A 13,951-nucleotide genomic window follows, 5' to 3' on the forward strand; every position below is an offset into this window, starting at 1 on the left:
ACTGTGGGAGCATGGCGGCTCTCAATACCCGACAACAGAAAAAGCTGTCCGCTTCTATCCGAGATAGTTGGTAAGGAGATTGATTACCTCTGCCCTCAATTTACAATTAAAACCGGTAAATTAATTATTGGTTGATCCCTATTCAACCAAAGTGGAAAGTCTGGAGGAGAGCCAATCCAACAGAGGTGCGACTCCATGACCTGGAAACAGCACAAGCTAAGTTGGAAAAGATAATCAAACTCCTAAGAGAAAACAGAATCACTCTAAAATAATTCCTGTAAATTCAATGTGAGGGTCACAGAACTTGAAATTGGTGTGGAAGCAGGCAACTCAACTTCCTTCGTGAGCAATCTTTTCTATGAACTGTTCGGCTGGAGAAGCTGGTTCCCATGCCGCAGATTAACATTGTGCACGGCACCGGTCAAATCTGCAATGGCTCTGGCTGTATGATTGTATGGATCCAGAGCTTTGAAGTCAAGAGACAAATTGTTTGCCTTGCAGCGGAATCTGGAGGTCTGCCCTACAAAATATGCAGGGAAGAGGATCAGCATATACCCAGACCTGAGTGCCAAAATTGCTAAAACAGAGGGTGACCTACAACATGGTGAGATCCCAACTATGCAAGCTAAACGTGAGCTGCGGCTTCATCCACCCATCAAAACTCACCTTGACCTTCCAGAACACAACACACACGTTTTCCACTGCCAAGGAGGCTCAAGACTTCGAGAAGCACATCAAACCCAACACGCAAGCCGACAAAAAACAACAGCCAAGTATTGCAGAGAATAAAATGCATTTAATCATTGGAAACATGTTTTCAATGACAACAGCAATGACAGACACAAACACTGGCCAATGTCCCATTAATTGCCCACCGGAGGCTGAACCTGACTGGCTGTGAGTGGGACATGTCAGGGGCTCACCACAGAGAGGAGGCGAAGGGTGAGAGTTGAAATGTATCACTCTCCTTAGATGACAGCCACACCTGGGTGCCACTGAGAATAAATGACCATGACATACACTTGGCCCCAGTCAAGCAGGATTAAACCACGCCTACTCTATCCTCCAATGTGTCCTGCTCTCGGACCACGGGCTGCATCGCCAATGTACATTGACAAAAAAGTATGGCATTTGCCATGTTCCCTGTAGTGTGGACACTTTTTTTTGTCAATCTAAAAATAATTTATTCTAAAAAGCACAATTCAGTGCTCTCAAACATAATGGAAAATGAGAAACAAAATGACAATATTCACATACGTACATAGGTTGTTAGAAAACCAAGACCCTGATTTCCAAAAAAGGTTAAATTGTTATATATATATATATATATATGAGAGAGTAAGAAATAAACTCAGACACTTTTGACCAAGTTTGTAATCATTTCCTTGCTGTCCTCGACCTTAGCTGCCTCTTGATAATGAGATGGTTGCTTTCTCTCATCTTGATCAAGACCCAGGATCTGCAACATAAGAACAGAACAACCCAATGTTAACTCGCACCAGTGGTTTGTTAACACCTAAATAGATAAAGATTTGACACAATCCATGTTCAATTCATCTTTTTCACATTAAAAGAGCAAACTATCCAAGTGCCACCTAGTCTCGCGAGGCCATCCTTCCAAATCTGGTCTCGTTGACACGAATATTAGAAGTATGGAAAACTTGTATTTTGCGTTTGATTGGAAACCCTGGCTGTTAATGCTCGCATTTGATTAGCTATTACATTTCCCCTCAGGAGAGGCATTTCCTTGTTTCTCCTTAGTTTGTCTGCTTTTCCTACCATGTTAGGCAGAGTTTTAGAAGCCTATGCAGTGTTACTTATTTGTATCTTATGCTAGCTAGCTTATTGCAAGTGGGGATTTTTTTTAAAGCACAACCTCTGTTTGGAGCTCTACCTACGTGAAATATTTATTAGGTGGCTACATGTCACTAGTTCCCATCTACCCTCCACCATATTCTAGTCCCTTTTATCGTCGTCTGAGGAGAACTTTCCCAGGCTTTCAAACAGAACGTGAAAAGCCTGGGCTTCGGAGGCCAAGTCCCACTCAGTTGTCACTCACCAGATGAGACGGGATGTCCAAAGGGGAGGAGATGTCGGTCTTGTACAGTTTCCTCTTGGTCCTCTTCGGTTTCACTGCTGTGTCTTTCTCTCGCTCTGTAGGTCTTCCACTTACAATCCCCATAATTGTCTTAGCTTTGGAGAGACAAGACTGTTATAAAATAGATAACATTTTGGCTGATTGTCTGATGTGTGTGCAGTACACTGACATCAGTGAAGGAGAACAGCCAAGTCTTGCTAACCTTTGCTTCCGAGCAGACTTGGGGAACTCTGGATGAAGTCTCCAATCTTCTGGAGGGTTCCATCCTTTTTGCATTTCAGACTTGCTGGGGTCTGTTGCTTCTTCTGGTCTGCTTTTACACAGAGCACGGTCGGCGACTGTTGACATGACGTACACACAGGATAACATTTACTAGTGGCCTTCAATTGAGTTATGACGAAGCTCAAAGTTGTAACATATTTAAATGTTTGTCTAGATTCTCTTCTTACCTGTATGTTCACTCTGTTGTCCCTCCTCAACTTTATATTATTTTTGTTTTCACTTTCCACAGGGTCCTGAGGCACAGAGAGACCATTTTAGAATTTGTGAGAGGACACACACTAAAAATTGACACACACACATTGTTGTATTACAATGAAGGGCTCAATTCGTCAGGCAATCAAGTCAGAATGATGCAGTCCTTCGATGAATGTATAACATAATCTTAATTTCAAAGGGATCTGGTTAAATCTGTGTTATGGGCAATTCCATTGTTTGACATACATTTGACCCACACTTGGGCTCCCAAGTGGCGCAGTGGTCTAAGACACTGCATCTCAGTGCTAGAGGCCTCACTACAGACAACCTGGTTTGAATCCAGGCTGTATCACAACCGGCCGTGATTGGGAGTCCCATAGGGCGGCGCACAATTGGCCCAGCGTCGTTCGAGTTTGGCCGGTGTAGGCCGTCATTGTAAATAAGAATTTGTTCTCAACTGACTTGCCTAGTTAAAAAGGTAAAACTTTTTTTTTTTTTTTTTTTACATTTGAAAGTGAAAAAGTCTCAGCATCATTCAGTTACCGTGGAATTGCGCTTATAGTTTTTCCCAAAATAACTTATAAAAGGAGGAATTGCAACCAGGACCTTGAAATACTATCCAATCTGTCACGAGACTGGAATGTGAAGGGACTCAAGGGATTGCGCCTGTAGTTTTCCAGGTTCTCACAACTGTTTATAAACCCATTATCTGTTGGCATTACTCTTGCTTCTTTGGCATAACTCAATCCTGCTGAACAGAGAAGGGTGCTTTTAGGTAGTTTCTCAGTTTAGCGAGAGAGGAGAGACATTGACCAGGTTTACATGCACACCAATATCCCATTATTATTCAGGATACTCAAGTATTACGTTTGAGTCAACGCATATAAAACATCATATCCTGTTTAAAATAACCCAAATAGGCTCGTATCCTGGTTTTGAGAAACCCGAATAAGATGCTTGGGAAATGCTGATCTTAGACGGGATACTGTGGCATGTGAACATCTTATCCAGTTCACTTTTTTCTGCAGTCCAAGTATCACATAGTACCACCTTTTGAAGTTCAGATAGAAACAGTAATAGTTGTTATGGTAACTAATGTGGAACAGAATGTATGCCTCTGATAATATTAACTCCTGCAGAATTAAGTGCTTCTTGCAGTAAAATTAGAGACCAAATGTTAATTTGAGAAATACAGTGAGAAAATGCAAATGCACACGTATTGTGTAGGCCAAAAAAATGTTACCGTCATAAAAGCTGACTTAAAAAAAAAACGTTCAACCACAAAGTTAAGCGTCGAAGACGAACTGAAATACTACCAGAAACATCAACTAGTTTTTCACAGCATTTCATTTCCTTAAAACTGGTCAACAAACATTTTTTTGCATGGAAACATCTCCCCGGTACCTAAACGTCTTCCCTCTGCGAGAGAAACAGAAATGAAAGACAACTTTACCGATGTCAACTAGATTGTTGATGCATTCACTCTATTGATTTCTGACATCATTCTGGTGAGCAAGGCTTTATTTTGTATTCTAGATCATCAAGTAATGACAAGGGAAACTGTTTCTAACTATAGACTCCATGGAACTCTTTCACATCAAGTAACTCAAGCTAGCAGTGAAATCAGATTTATAAACACTGATAAGCACAACGGACTGTAAAAAGACAAACACATTGTAATATTGTACATTTTATATTGTAGATTTCTAGTGACAGCGTAGTGATGTAATAACGTATTGTATGATGCGTTGTTTTGTTTATGATGTAAGCCAGGGGTGTCAAACTCATTTTGCCGAGGGAGGCCCGCATTCGTTCTTCAACGAGGTCCGGAGGGCCGCACGGAAAATTGGTTATTTCCTATCCATCAAAACGTTTGTTTTTGTTGTTGTAGCTTTCGTTTCAGTGATTATTAGCGAGCTGGACAAAAAAAAAAAAATGTACGAATGCAGGTCCATTATCATTCCTACAGTTTCAGTTTGGTTCTTGTCATTTTTTTCTCAAATTACCCACGGGCCGGATTGGACCCCCGCACGGGCCAGATCTTGCCATACGTTCGACACCCTTGATGTAGGTGGTTAAGTTGTTGTTGTTATAAACCTGTTTGGACACCAGGAAGAGTAGACGCTGTAAGAGTAGGTGCACGTTAACACCTTGTACTGAATAAGACCTTAACCGGGAAATGAGCAACTATCTGGAATACTGTGTGCATGTAAACGTGGTCACTGTCGTGTCTGTTGTGCATCTGCTGCTTGCTCTCTGGAAGGGCTGGGTTCTCCTGGGTAATACCCAGTCTGAGATGTTCTCATCCTCTCACATGCATGCACAAGCACAAACAAAATAAAAAAATGCAGGGCAACCCCAGGCTTTCCATGTCTACATTTTGAGGAAGTGTAACGAGATTCAAGAGATATGTTATGGTTTTCAGTCAAATTAACTTGAGATCTACTGGACCTTATTTTCAGATATTCTATCTGTTATCAAACACACACTTTGATCTGATCTGTACCTTCTCCATCTCGTTGCTTTTTCTCTTCCTGGCTGAGCGGGTGATTTTGCCGGTCACAGACTTGTCCTCTCCCTGCCTCCGGATGTTCAGCTTGTTGGGTTGCAGAGTGGTGAATTGGATCTCCAGCTCTGGTTTGGGGAAGCGATGCTCTCGGCTGCCGTCTGTGGACACCTCCGAGAAGTCCAGTTCCTGCCCAGACAGACAGGCCAACATTATACACACAGACCACAAAATATAAAATATGAATGTTCTTTTTACACCCATATTGGGATGAGTCCAGGGGCTAAAATAAACACCTGCCAAATGCTGGGAGATTTTGAATTATCAGGTAAGATGTCTACTTCACCAGCCATGTTGGTGGGTGGCCAGGGCTCCACATTGTGAGCATTTCACTCGCATTTGTGAATAAAAAGTCAAGTATGATCACATTTATAGCTAAATAAATGCTGCAGTAGCTGTTTTCAGAGTCTTTCTGCGCTGCAACACTGCCTGGCTGGGGTCTGTGCTTACGCACGTGAAGCGCTGAGACTAGGTCCCGTGTGGCTCAGTTGGTAGAGCATGGCGCTTGCAACGCCAGGGTTGTGGGTTCAATTCCCACGGGGGGACCAGGATGAATATGTATGAACTTTCCAATTTGTAAGTCGCTCTGGATAAGAGCGTCTGCTAAATGACTTAAATGTAATGTAAATGTAGGACCGAAGAAACAATTAATCAAATGGCCACCTGGACTATTTACATTGACACCCCCTTCCCCTGTGTTTTTACACTGCTGCTACTCGCTGTTTATTATCTATGCATAGTCACTTTATAAATTCCCTCGACTAACCTCTACTCACGCACATTGACTCGGTACCGGTACCCCCTGTATATAGCCTCGTTATTGTTATGTAAATATCTTGTGTTACTTTCAGATTACATTTTTTTTTTTCAGTAAGCATTTTACGGTAAGGTAAAAAAGGAAATCTACCTGCCAAAGTGGCTGGTGGACCAAAAAGTAACATTTAGGCCCTGGATGAGTCTATCCCTGATGTTGTGGCTGAAAAATGACAAGGAAACAGTCAACCACAGAATGGGAAGCAGCCCAATGATTCTCTGATCTATACTGACCTCTTGTGTTTGGAAGTTGGCGTGCTCGTTGAGCTCCCTGAGCTTGCTCGCTTTGTCTGCTTTCCTCTCCTGGAGTTTCTGCATCTCTAATTTGAGTGCCTCGACCAGAGAGCCACTCTCCTCCCTGCTCTCTTCTTTCTCAGAGGGCTGCTTTGGCAAGGTCTCCTGAAAACAGAAAGATTAGCATTAGAGGCCGACAGTCCTTATGGTGAGACATACTGTCAATTGCGCCTGTCTGAACTTGCACCAGCTTTCCCTGCAACTACATATCATTTCGTTGGAAGAATGTGATAAGACATAGGCTGGTAATATTCTGCTGAAGAGGTCTCTACACTACATCAGATGGATCGAAGATCATGCGACTAGGGCCTCCCGAGTGGTGCAGCGGTCTAAGGCATCGCAGTGCTAGCTGTGTCACTACAGATCCTGGCTCGATACCAGGCTGTGTCGCAGCCGGCCGCCACCGGGAGACCCATGAGGCGACACACAATTGGTCCAGAGTCGCCTGGGATAGGGGAGGCTTTGGCCGGCCAGGAAGTCCTTGTCCCATCGCACTCTAGCGACTCCCGTGGCGGGCCGGGCGAATGCAGGCTGACACGGTCGCCAAGTGTACGGTGTTTCCTCCGACACATTGGTGCGGCTGGCTTCCGGGCTAAACGTGCCTTGTGTCAAGAAGCAGTGCGGCTTGGTTGGGTTGTGTTTCGGAGGACACGCGGCTCTCGACCTTCGCCTCTCCCGAGTCCGTACTGGAGTTGCAGCGATGGGACAAGACTAACTACCAATTGGATAACACCAAACTGAGGATGAAAAAAACTACAAAAAAGCGACTTGAATTTAAGTGAGGAGGTAAAAAGTTTCCAATGTTCCAATAAAAACTAGACTACGTCACAGAAACTCCAAATGCTATTTCTGTGACCCTATTCTGTACTCATGTCATCAAAGGAAGTTCCCGCTGCACATTCACTGCCTACGCACGCAAACTCTGTTAAGTACTGCCTTTGACCCAGAAACGCCATTACAAGCCCAGCAGTTCGAATGCATTTATTATTCAGAGTCAGAATGATCCCATTTACCTCTTCAGTCCGCAGCTGGCTACAGCGGAGCTCTTCTGAACACCCTCTCAACAACTCCAGGGCCAGGCACGGACTCTTCTCCTCCTCTGGCCCATTGGCTACCTTCATCAGAATGGCCTTCTCTTCAAGCCACCTCTCCGACTCATACTGTTCATTAGACAGCTAGGAGGATATCAAAAGGAATGGTTACTTTCCTCACCACGTGTGCGTACACCGTCCCATCTCAGACAGAAACGTAAATGGCTGGAGTTTCAGGAGGGACGTCGAGTAGTGATCTTACCCTCAAGCTCTCTTCGGTCCGCTGACATTCCCACTTCACGTTCTCGCACTGGCCGGGACAGTCGTTGAGGACATGAGAGGACTTGGCACCGTTTGTGTTTTTCTGTAGGCAGCCATCCTTCAAACTTGTCAGCTCTTAAATCCAAAATTGAGACATTCCTGACAAATCCACTTACCGGTAATGTTTCTGAATGAAGATACATGTTGAAATCAGGGGGGGGGGGAATTCTACAAAAGTGTGTGACCACTCACCTTCACTTAAAGCCTCAATCTCTTTCATCTTGGCTTCCAGAATCCGCTCTTGTTCGGTCTGTGTCCTCTCCTGCTCTGTCAGTGCAAGGCGCATGTCTTCAATCACCTTATCCTTGGACTTTCCATGACTCTCCACCTCCTCCAGTTTCCGTTGAGCCTCTTCTAGTCTCTCTTGCAGAGCTCTGCACTGGGCCTCCATCTCAGCCAGCTGCTTCTCCAACTCTGCAACCCTCTCAGAGCGCTGCACCTGCACCTCCAGGTCCACGATCTGCTCCTTCTGGTGGCCTGCCACCTTTTTGAGGTCGGCGTAACTCTTCATAATTTCGTTGTAAGCCCCGTTCTCTAATTCGTAGCCCTGTAGGTTGAATTGGGCCTCCGACCACTGTGTCTCTAGCTGGTTGCAGAGTTCCTCCTGTCCAGAGAGCTGCTCTCTGACCTGGTTGAGCTCCTGCTCCAGGTCAGCTATCCGCTGGCTCTTCTGAACCGACTTCTCCACCACGATCTCACACTCCCTCTTCATGGCATCTATGGTGTCATGGAACTTGGAGTTGTTCCTCTGTGCAGAACAGACCTTCAGTTCCTCCGCATCCTTCCGGAGTTCTGTTTCCAAAGTCAAGGATTCAATGGTTTGGTATTTTTCATTGGATTTGTCTTTAAGACCCTTCAGGAGTGCTCTGGCTGCTTCTAGCTCCTCTGGAAGCTTGGCGGACCTCTCCGTCTGTTCTGTTTGGAGAATTTTCACCGAAGACTCCACTTTCTGTGATGTCTGCTGGAGCTGGAAGATGCCGTTGACCAGAGCTTTGTTGTCTTTGGAGAGCCTTGCTGTCTCTTTCCTCTCTTTCTCCAGCGAGGCCATAACAGCTTCACAACAATCAGTCTGCTCCTCCAGATCATCGCTGAGCTTCTGGACAGTCTGTTCGAATGAAACCCTCTCACGTTTGAGCTCTTCAGCGACTTCGTTCTTTCTTTTTATCTCTCCTTTGACCGTCTCCAACTTCTGAACCGTCGCCTCGTTTTCTTCTTTTAACTGTGAAATGGTCATGTCTTTTTGACGACATTCCACCTGGAGTTTCTCCAACTCTTCCGCCAGAATGAGATGCTCGACCTCAAGACTCCCTGGAGAGAGTAAAGGAGAAGGTCAGACAGATACAGAACTCTATAAGTAAATGGAAACCCTTTTCATATTTTTGGGGGGGGACTACCTTTCTTCAGGGCAGGCTGATCATCAAGGTCTTCCAGGACATCTGCATGGCGTTTTCTGCCCTCCTCAGAACTGGGACTGTCCCGGCTCATACATTTACAATTCTGTTTCAAGCTCAGGATCTCCTCCTTGATGGAATCAACCAAGGCTCTCTGTTGACAAAAACAGTGAAAGGGAATGCATATTATCATATACAGAGGTTCTGATGGATCATACTACATACACTTGGACTGATAACAAAGCAACCCCACATATGCATTTAATGCAAGTGCAAGTATGAAATAATTTACTTACATCCCTAGTTGAAGCCTCACTATTCTGATCCATTGCTTCCTGCAGCTTGGTTATCACGTTGTCTTTCTCACGGCAGATTTCCATTAAGGCCTCAAACTTCTGCGTCTGAGGTTCCAAATTCTGCATGCAATCAAAATACGGAAAACCATCAAGTCTAACCCAACCTTTCATTCAGTGCTCATATGCAACAAAAGACATCAGACATCAATATCAAGCCAGGCTTACCTCCTTCGCTTCCTCTAGCTGCCCCCCCAATGTTTTCATTTCAATGCTCATTTCTGTAAACAGAAGGAAAACACACTTGAGCTAAATACAGAATATTTATCATGATCAAATCCCAGTAAGTGAGACATACTATACATACCATTGGTTTTGATGTTGAGTTGCTGTTGAGTCTTGAGGAGCTCCTCTGATAAGTCGTCCACCTGCTTCCTCAGGCTGGCCACAGTGCCAGGAGACTCAGGCAGGTCCACCAGACAGGTCTGTGCAGCCTCTGCATCCCTCCTGATTCTAGCCAGATCGTCTCGCATAGTGTCAACGATCCCCTCCAAGAGCCCTGCCTTATCCTCCTGTGATGGAAAACAAAGATATCAGAACTAAATTCATCATGCTATTCACACAAGAACAGGTAAGGATGTTAGTGGTGAAGTTGTATTTTCTGCCAGATCTGATATTATGACCTGTGATCTGAATGAGACTTACCTTTGTTGTTTCCTTGTCACAAGAGACACTTGCATACTCGCTGACACTCTTGCCGACTAAATTTTTCAGGATTTCCAACCTCTTGTCCACTCTGTCCTCTGTGATCTCCCTCTCTTTCGCAAGACGCTCGCTGCAAGACAAAAACATTGTCCAGTCAATGCATCTACAGACAACAGCTAAAATTGACAGCTCTTTTAAAGAGAGGGAAATGCATTGACTACTTACTTGTAATCACTTTCCATTTTGGAGAATAGCTCCATGAACTCGATGGTGACCTCTTCACGGATGTGAGACTCCAAAGCCAATTTCTCAGCTTCCTCCTTCAGAAGCTTCTCCTTTAGTTTCTCCACCAGAGCAAGCTGGCCCTTAAAATACACAACAAAATCAATCTGTAACAGTCAGTGAAAATTAATTAGTATATCAACATATTGAATATGGACAAAACATACATCGTTGAAGTCCTCAAGTGCCATATTGTCCTCTTCTCTCGCCTCAAGAATGGTTTCCTCTGCCATTCCCTCATCACAACTTTCCTCTTCCTCTTCATCATCCTGCAAATCCTCCAGAGTGGTTTCCCAAGCCACCGTGGAGCTCTTCCTCCTACTCCATAGGTCTTTGCAGTCAGCATTGTTGATGATGAGGGACACTTCTCTGGCAGATATCTTTGGGGCAATGGCAAGGACTGGTTTGATATTGAGGACCACCACCTGAGAGGCCATAAAGAAATAAGATAAATGAGCATTTTCCCCCACCTATATTACCAACCACAAGCTTACGCTTCCTTATAAAGCTCCACCGACTGACCTTTTGGGCGACAGCGGAGAACTTGAGGACGTTGAGCGTCTCGTCGTACATGGAGGCGCATTGGTTGATGTTAACGATCATGCAGGCTTTCCCTCTACCAGAGAAAAAGCCCTGGAGGTAGTGTGTGAGCTTGCTCTCTCTGAAGGGCACATGTTGTCGGAACCTGGAAGATATGTACATAAAATGAGCATTATATTGGTTTATTAGAAACAAACAAATCAAATTGTATTTGTCACATACACATGGTTAGCAGATGTTAATGCGAGTGTAGCGAAATGCTTGTGCTTCTAGTTCCGACAATGCAGTAATAACCAACGAGTAATCTAACCTAACAATTCCACAACTACTACCTTATACACACAAGTGTAAAGGGATAAAGAATATGTACATAAAGATATATGAATGAGTGATGGTACAGAACGGCATAGGCAAGATGCAGTAGACGGTATAGAGTACAGTATATACATATGAGATGAGTAATGTAGGGTATGTAAACATTATATTAAGTGGCAACACGCAGTCAGTGTGTGAAAGCATAAATCTCTATACAGGTCAAATACTCACTTGGCTTGTTGGTTGAGCCTCAGAGTGTTGATGCATTTGCCCAGAATCAGCAATGAGGTGTTGATGTTGCCAGCCTCTTTTAGCTGCACTCCTTTATTCTGAGTCCTTCCACATCTCTCCGATCCAGCCAGATCACACAAAGACAACCTTAGACATAACACACAACCATGAATAAAAACAGGACAAACTGGAGAAGAGCAAGGGGGAAAAAAACACAGAATAACTTGGTCACGTACTCGCTAATTGTGTGGACTCTGGGTACACCAACATCTTCAATACGCAAGATCCGAATGGAGAATATGCTATGGCTTCTGCTGGAGACGTTGTTGAGCTTCGTGCAGGAGAAACTCTGGTTCTTCTTTCCGATCTTCATGACTTTGTACGCCTCCTCGAAATTGTTTACTTGAACCCACTTTAGAGCTACAAGAGAAACCATGTGTATGTTCTGTATGAACTGAAATCGCATAGCATCTAGACTAATACCTCACATACTCAATCAAAGGGATATTACCTTTCACAAAGGTGTTGCCTTTGATGTCCTGGGACAGGCGAAGGACGGTTCTCCTATGTGACCCATTAGGAATGGGCTCCAGTAGGTCGTGGATATTCTCATTGTAGATTTCACAGAAGGACACCCACACAGAGTATTTAGTGTGGGAGCCCACATCCAGGCAGAAACTGTCTCCTTCCCCCTGATCACTGACATCGCTTAAGGAGGAACCTGTCAATCAGACAACAAATCTTACATTGATATAACAACAGTGTCAATTAAGGTGTTTATTTGGTGTCAAATTGAGTATCAAGAAATTCTCAAAATACATAGCTGCTGTACTTAACATATTCAAAGCCTGAAACCAGTTTCTTACCCTCCAGTATCGTTGACCTGCAAGTGGAGGTCATCGTACTTTTCAGAAAACCACTCTGAAGAAAAGAAAGACGGAAAGAAAGTAGTCAGACTCATTTACATTTCAGAGAGAAAGCAAAGTGGGCATTGTGCTTGAGGTTTTACTGGTAAACCTCACCTCCTTTGACAGTCTCAAGAGGTTTAGCTTATTTGTAGTCTCTTCATCCTGCTGGAACTTTGTGAGCCTGGTGAAGTCTCTGCATCGATGTGGTTTGAGGTCGTTCCGCGTGTAGACTCTGCCCTCAATGCTGTTGAAGATCACGTTCAACGACCTTGGCAAAATTCCACCATCACGCTCAGGGCCTGGAAGTAAAAATAGATTAAGGGTTAAAAAGGCACAATGCCAAAAGTGTTTAACATGAAGCTGTATCTGTCACACAATTGTTTTATTGTGGTGAGCATCGGGTATTAAACAGAGGTCAAAGTGCACATTGGAAACATGCAAAAAAAAATATATAATTATAATTTTTCAATAGATTCTGACCGAGGAATGTGAATGTCTTCCCAGCGTTGGTGACTCCATATGTGAAGACAATAGAATTCTCTCCTTCTAGAACATCCCTAACCAGACGTTTCACTGTGCCATCAAACATCTGCCTCTGTGTAGTGTCAGGTCCATACACCTGGCAAGGGTGGGTGGGTAAAGAAAAATGTCCACACTAATTTCTTAGAAAAAGTAAATCTTTACAAATAGCTACTAATCAAACAGCCAGCGAAGGCCTTACCTGAGTGAACTGAAATCGTTGGGCTGTCTGAGAGACTGGTTTGTCACCGTCTGAGTGACTGGTTTGTCGTCTGGTTGATAAAGAGGTCCTAGGTGCCCTGAGTAAAACGGTGTCTGGTGGCTCCATGGAGACACATTCCTGGATTCAAACGGAGGAAAAGGAGTATGTACCACAGCATTCGGATCAATCATAATGCTCCGTAGTATACTGAATGTGTGTCATGGGAAAATACCTGAGATTCACCACTTTCATTCTCTTCTGTGGTAAAGGGACGTATCCTGAGGTAAACACGCAGATGCTCTTTCTCAAAAAATACAGAATCCTGTAGGCAGATAAGTAGAGAGCATTTTATTAGGATTTAGTTAAAAGATGGAAGCTATGAAACAAATTAATACATCTAGCTATATAGCATATATCTAATAACAAAAAAATGACCCAAGTTAACTCGTCACATCAAGAAACAAACCTGTGGCATAGCAGATGGAATTGCACAAAAATCAGCAAACAAATTATTTCTTAAATCCTCAACCACAATCGGTCCCACTTTCTCTGGTTTCTTGTCCAAACACGTATCCATCACTCTAAAAGACAGACATTTCACATTGTTTATTATGTCCTTTACTCTTTGATACAAGCATTTCGCTACACCCGCAATAACATCTGCTAAACGTGTATGTGACAAATAAAATGTAATAAGCTAGCTAAAGGCTAGCCGTTAGTTAAGCTAGCTAACTAACTAACGTTGCGTCACTGGAAAGACGACATAACGCGTTGGCTATAATTATAAAAACGTTGAAATACTTTAATAACTCACGTACTGTGTATTTTTATTCACACAAACATTGATCTACAGTCCTCTCGACCTGGTTCCAAACAACCTGGCCGGTCTAATTTTCAAACTGGACCAATCAGACAGCATGCTGCAGCCAACAACCAGATGCGGAAATACAAAAAACTACATATCC

General features: G+C 43.7%; 1 protein-coding gene and 1 non-coding gene across 3 annotated transcripts; one reads left to right on the forward strand and one right to left on the reverse strand.

Moving 5' to 3' along the window:
* Window positions 1–776: 776 nt before the first annotated feature.
* Window positions 777–13,921, reverse strand: LOC139570121 (kinesin-like protein KIF20B). Of its 2 annotated transcripts, XM_071391679.1 has the most exons (27): window positions 13,805–13,921; window positions 13,453–13,567; window positions 13,219–13,308; window positions 12,987–13,124; window positions 12,746–12,884; window positions 12,380–12,564; window positions 12,224–12,278; window positions 11,869–12,078; window positions 11,594–11,777; window positions 11,358–11,504; window positions 10,794–10,956; window positions 10,439–10,696; window positions 10,215–10,354; window positions 9,990–10,119; window positions 9,652–9,856; window positions 9,513–9,565; window positions 9,288–9,407; window positions 8,995–9,145; window positions 7,793–8,908; window positions 7,542–7,675; window positions 7,262–7,423; window positions 6,189–6,353; window positions 5,082–5,270; window positions 2,548–2,613; window positions 2,301–2,436; window positions 2,060–2,193; window positions 777–1,459 (listed from the first exon to the last, which is right to left on the reverse strand). In XM_071391679.1, exons 2-27 carry the CDS (start codon window positions 13,561–13,563, stop codon window positions 1,352–1,354), a joined length of 4,689 nt encoding a protein of 1,562 aa, XP_071247780.1. In that variant the 5' UTR covers window positions 13,564–13,567; window positions 13,805–13,921; the 3' UTR covers window positions 777–1,351. The 2 variants fall into 2 exon arrangements, with proteins under 2 accessions (XP_071247780.1, XP_071247781.1); XM_071391680.1 differs by lacking the exon at window positions 11,594–11,777 and having other exon boundaries at window positions 11,358–11,544.
* trnaa-ugc (transfer RNA alanine (anticodon UGC)) lies at window positions 5,613–5,689 on the forward strand. Its single transcript has one exon. It is a non-coding gene; the product is annotated as a tRNA-Ala (tRNA).
* Window positions 13,922–13,951: the final 30 nt, after the last annotated feature.

Source organism: Salvelinus alpinus, chromosome 3, assembly GCF_045679555.1.
Source record: "Salvelinus alpinus chromosome 3, SLU_Salpinus.1, whole genome shotgun sequence".
In the NCBI taxonomy this organism is placed as follows: domain Eukaryota; kingdom Metazoa; phylum Chordata; class Actinopteri; order Salmoniformes; family Salmonidae; genus Salvelinus; species Salvelinus alpinus.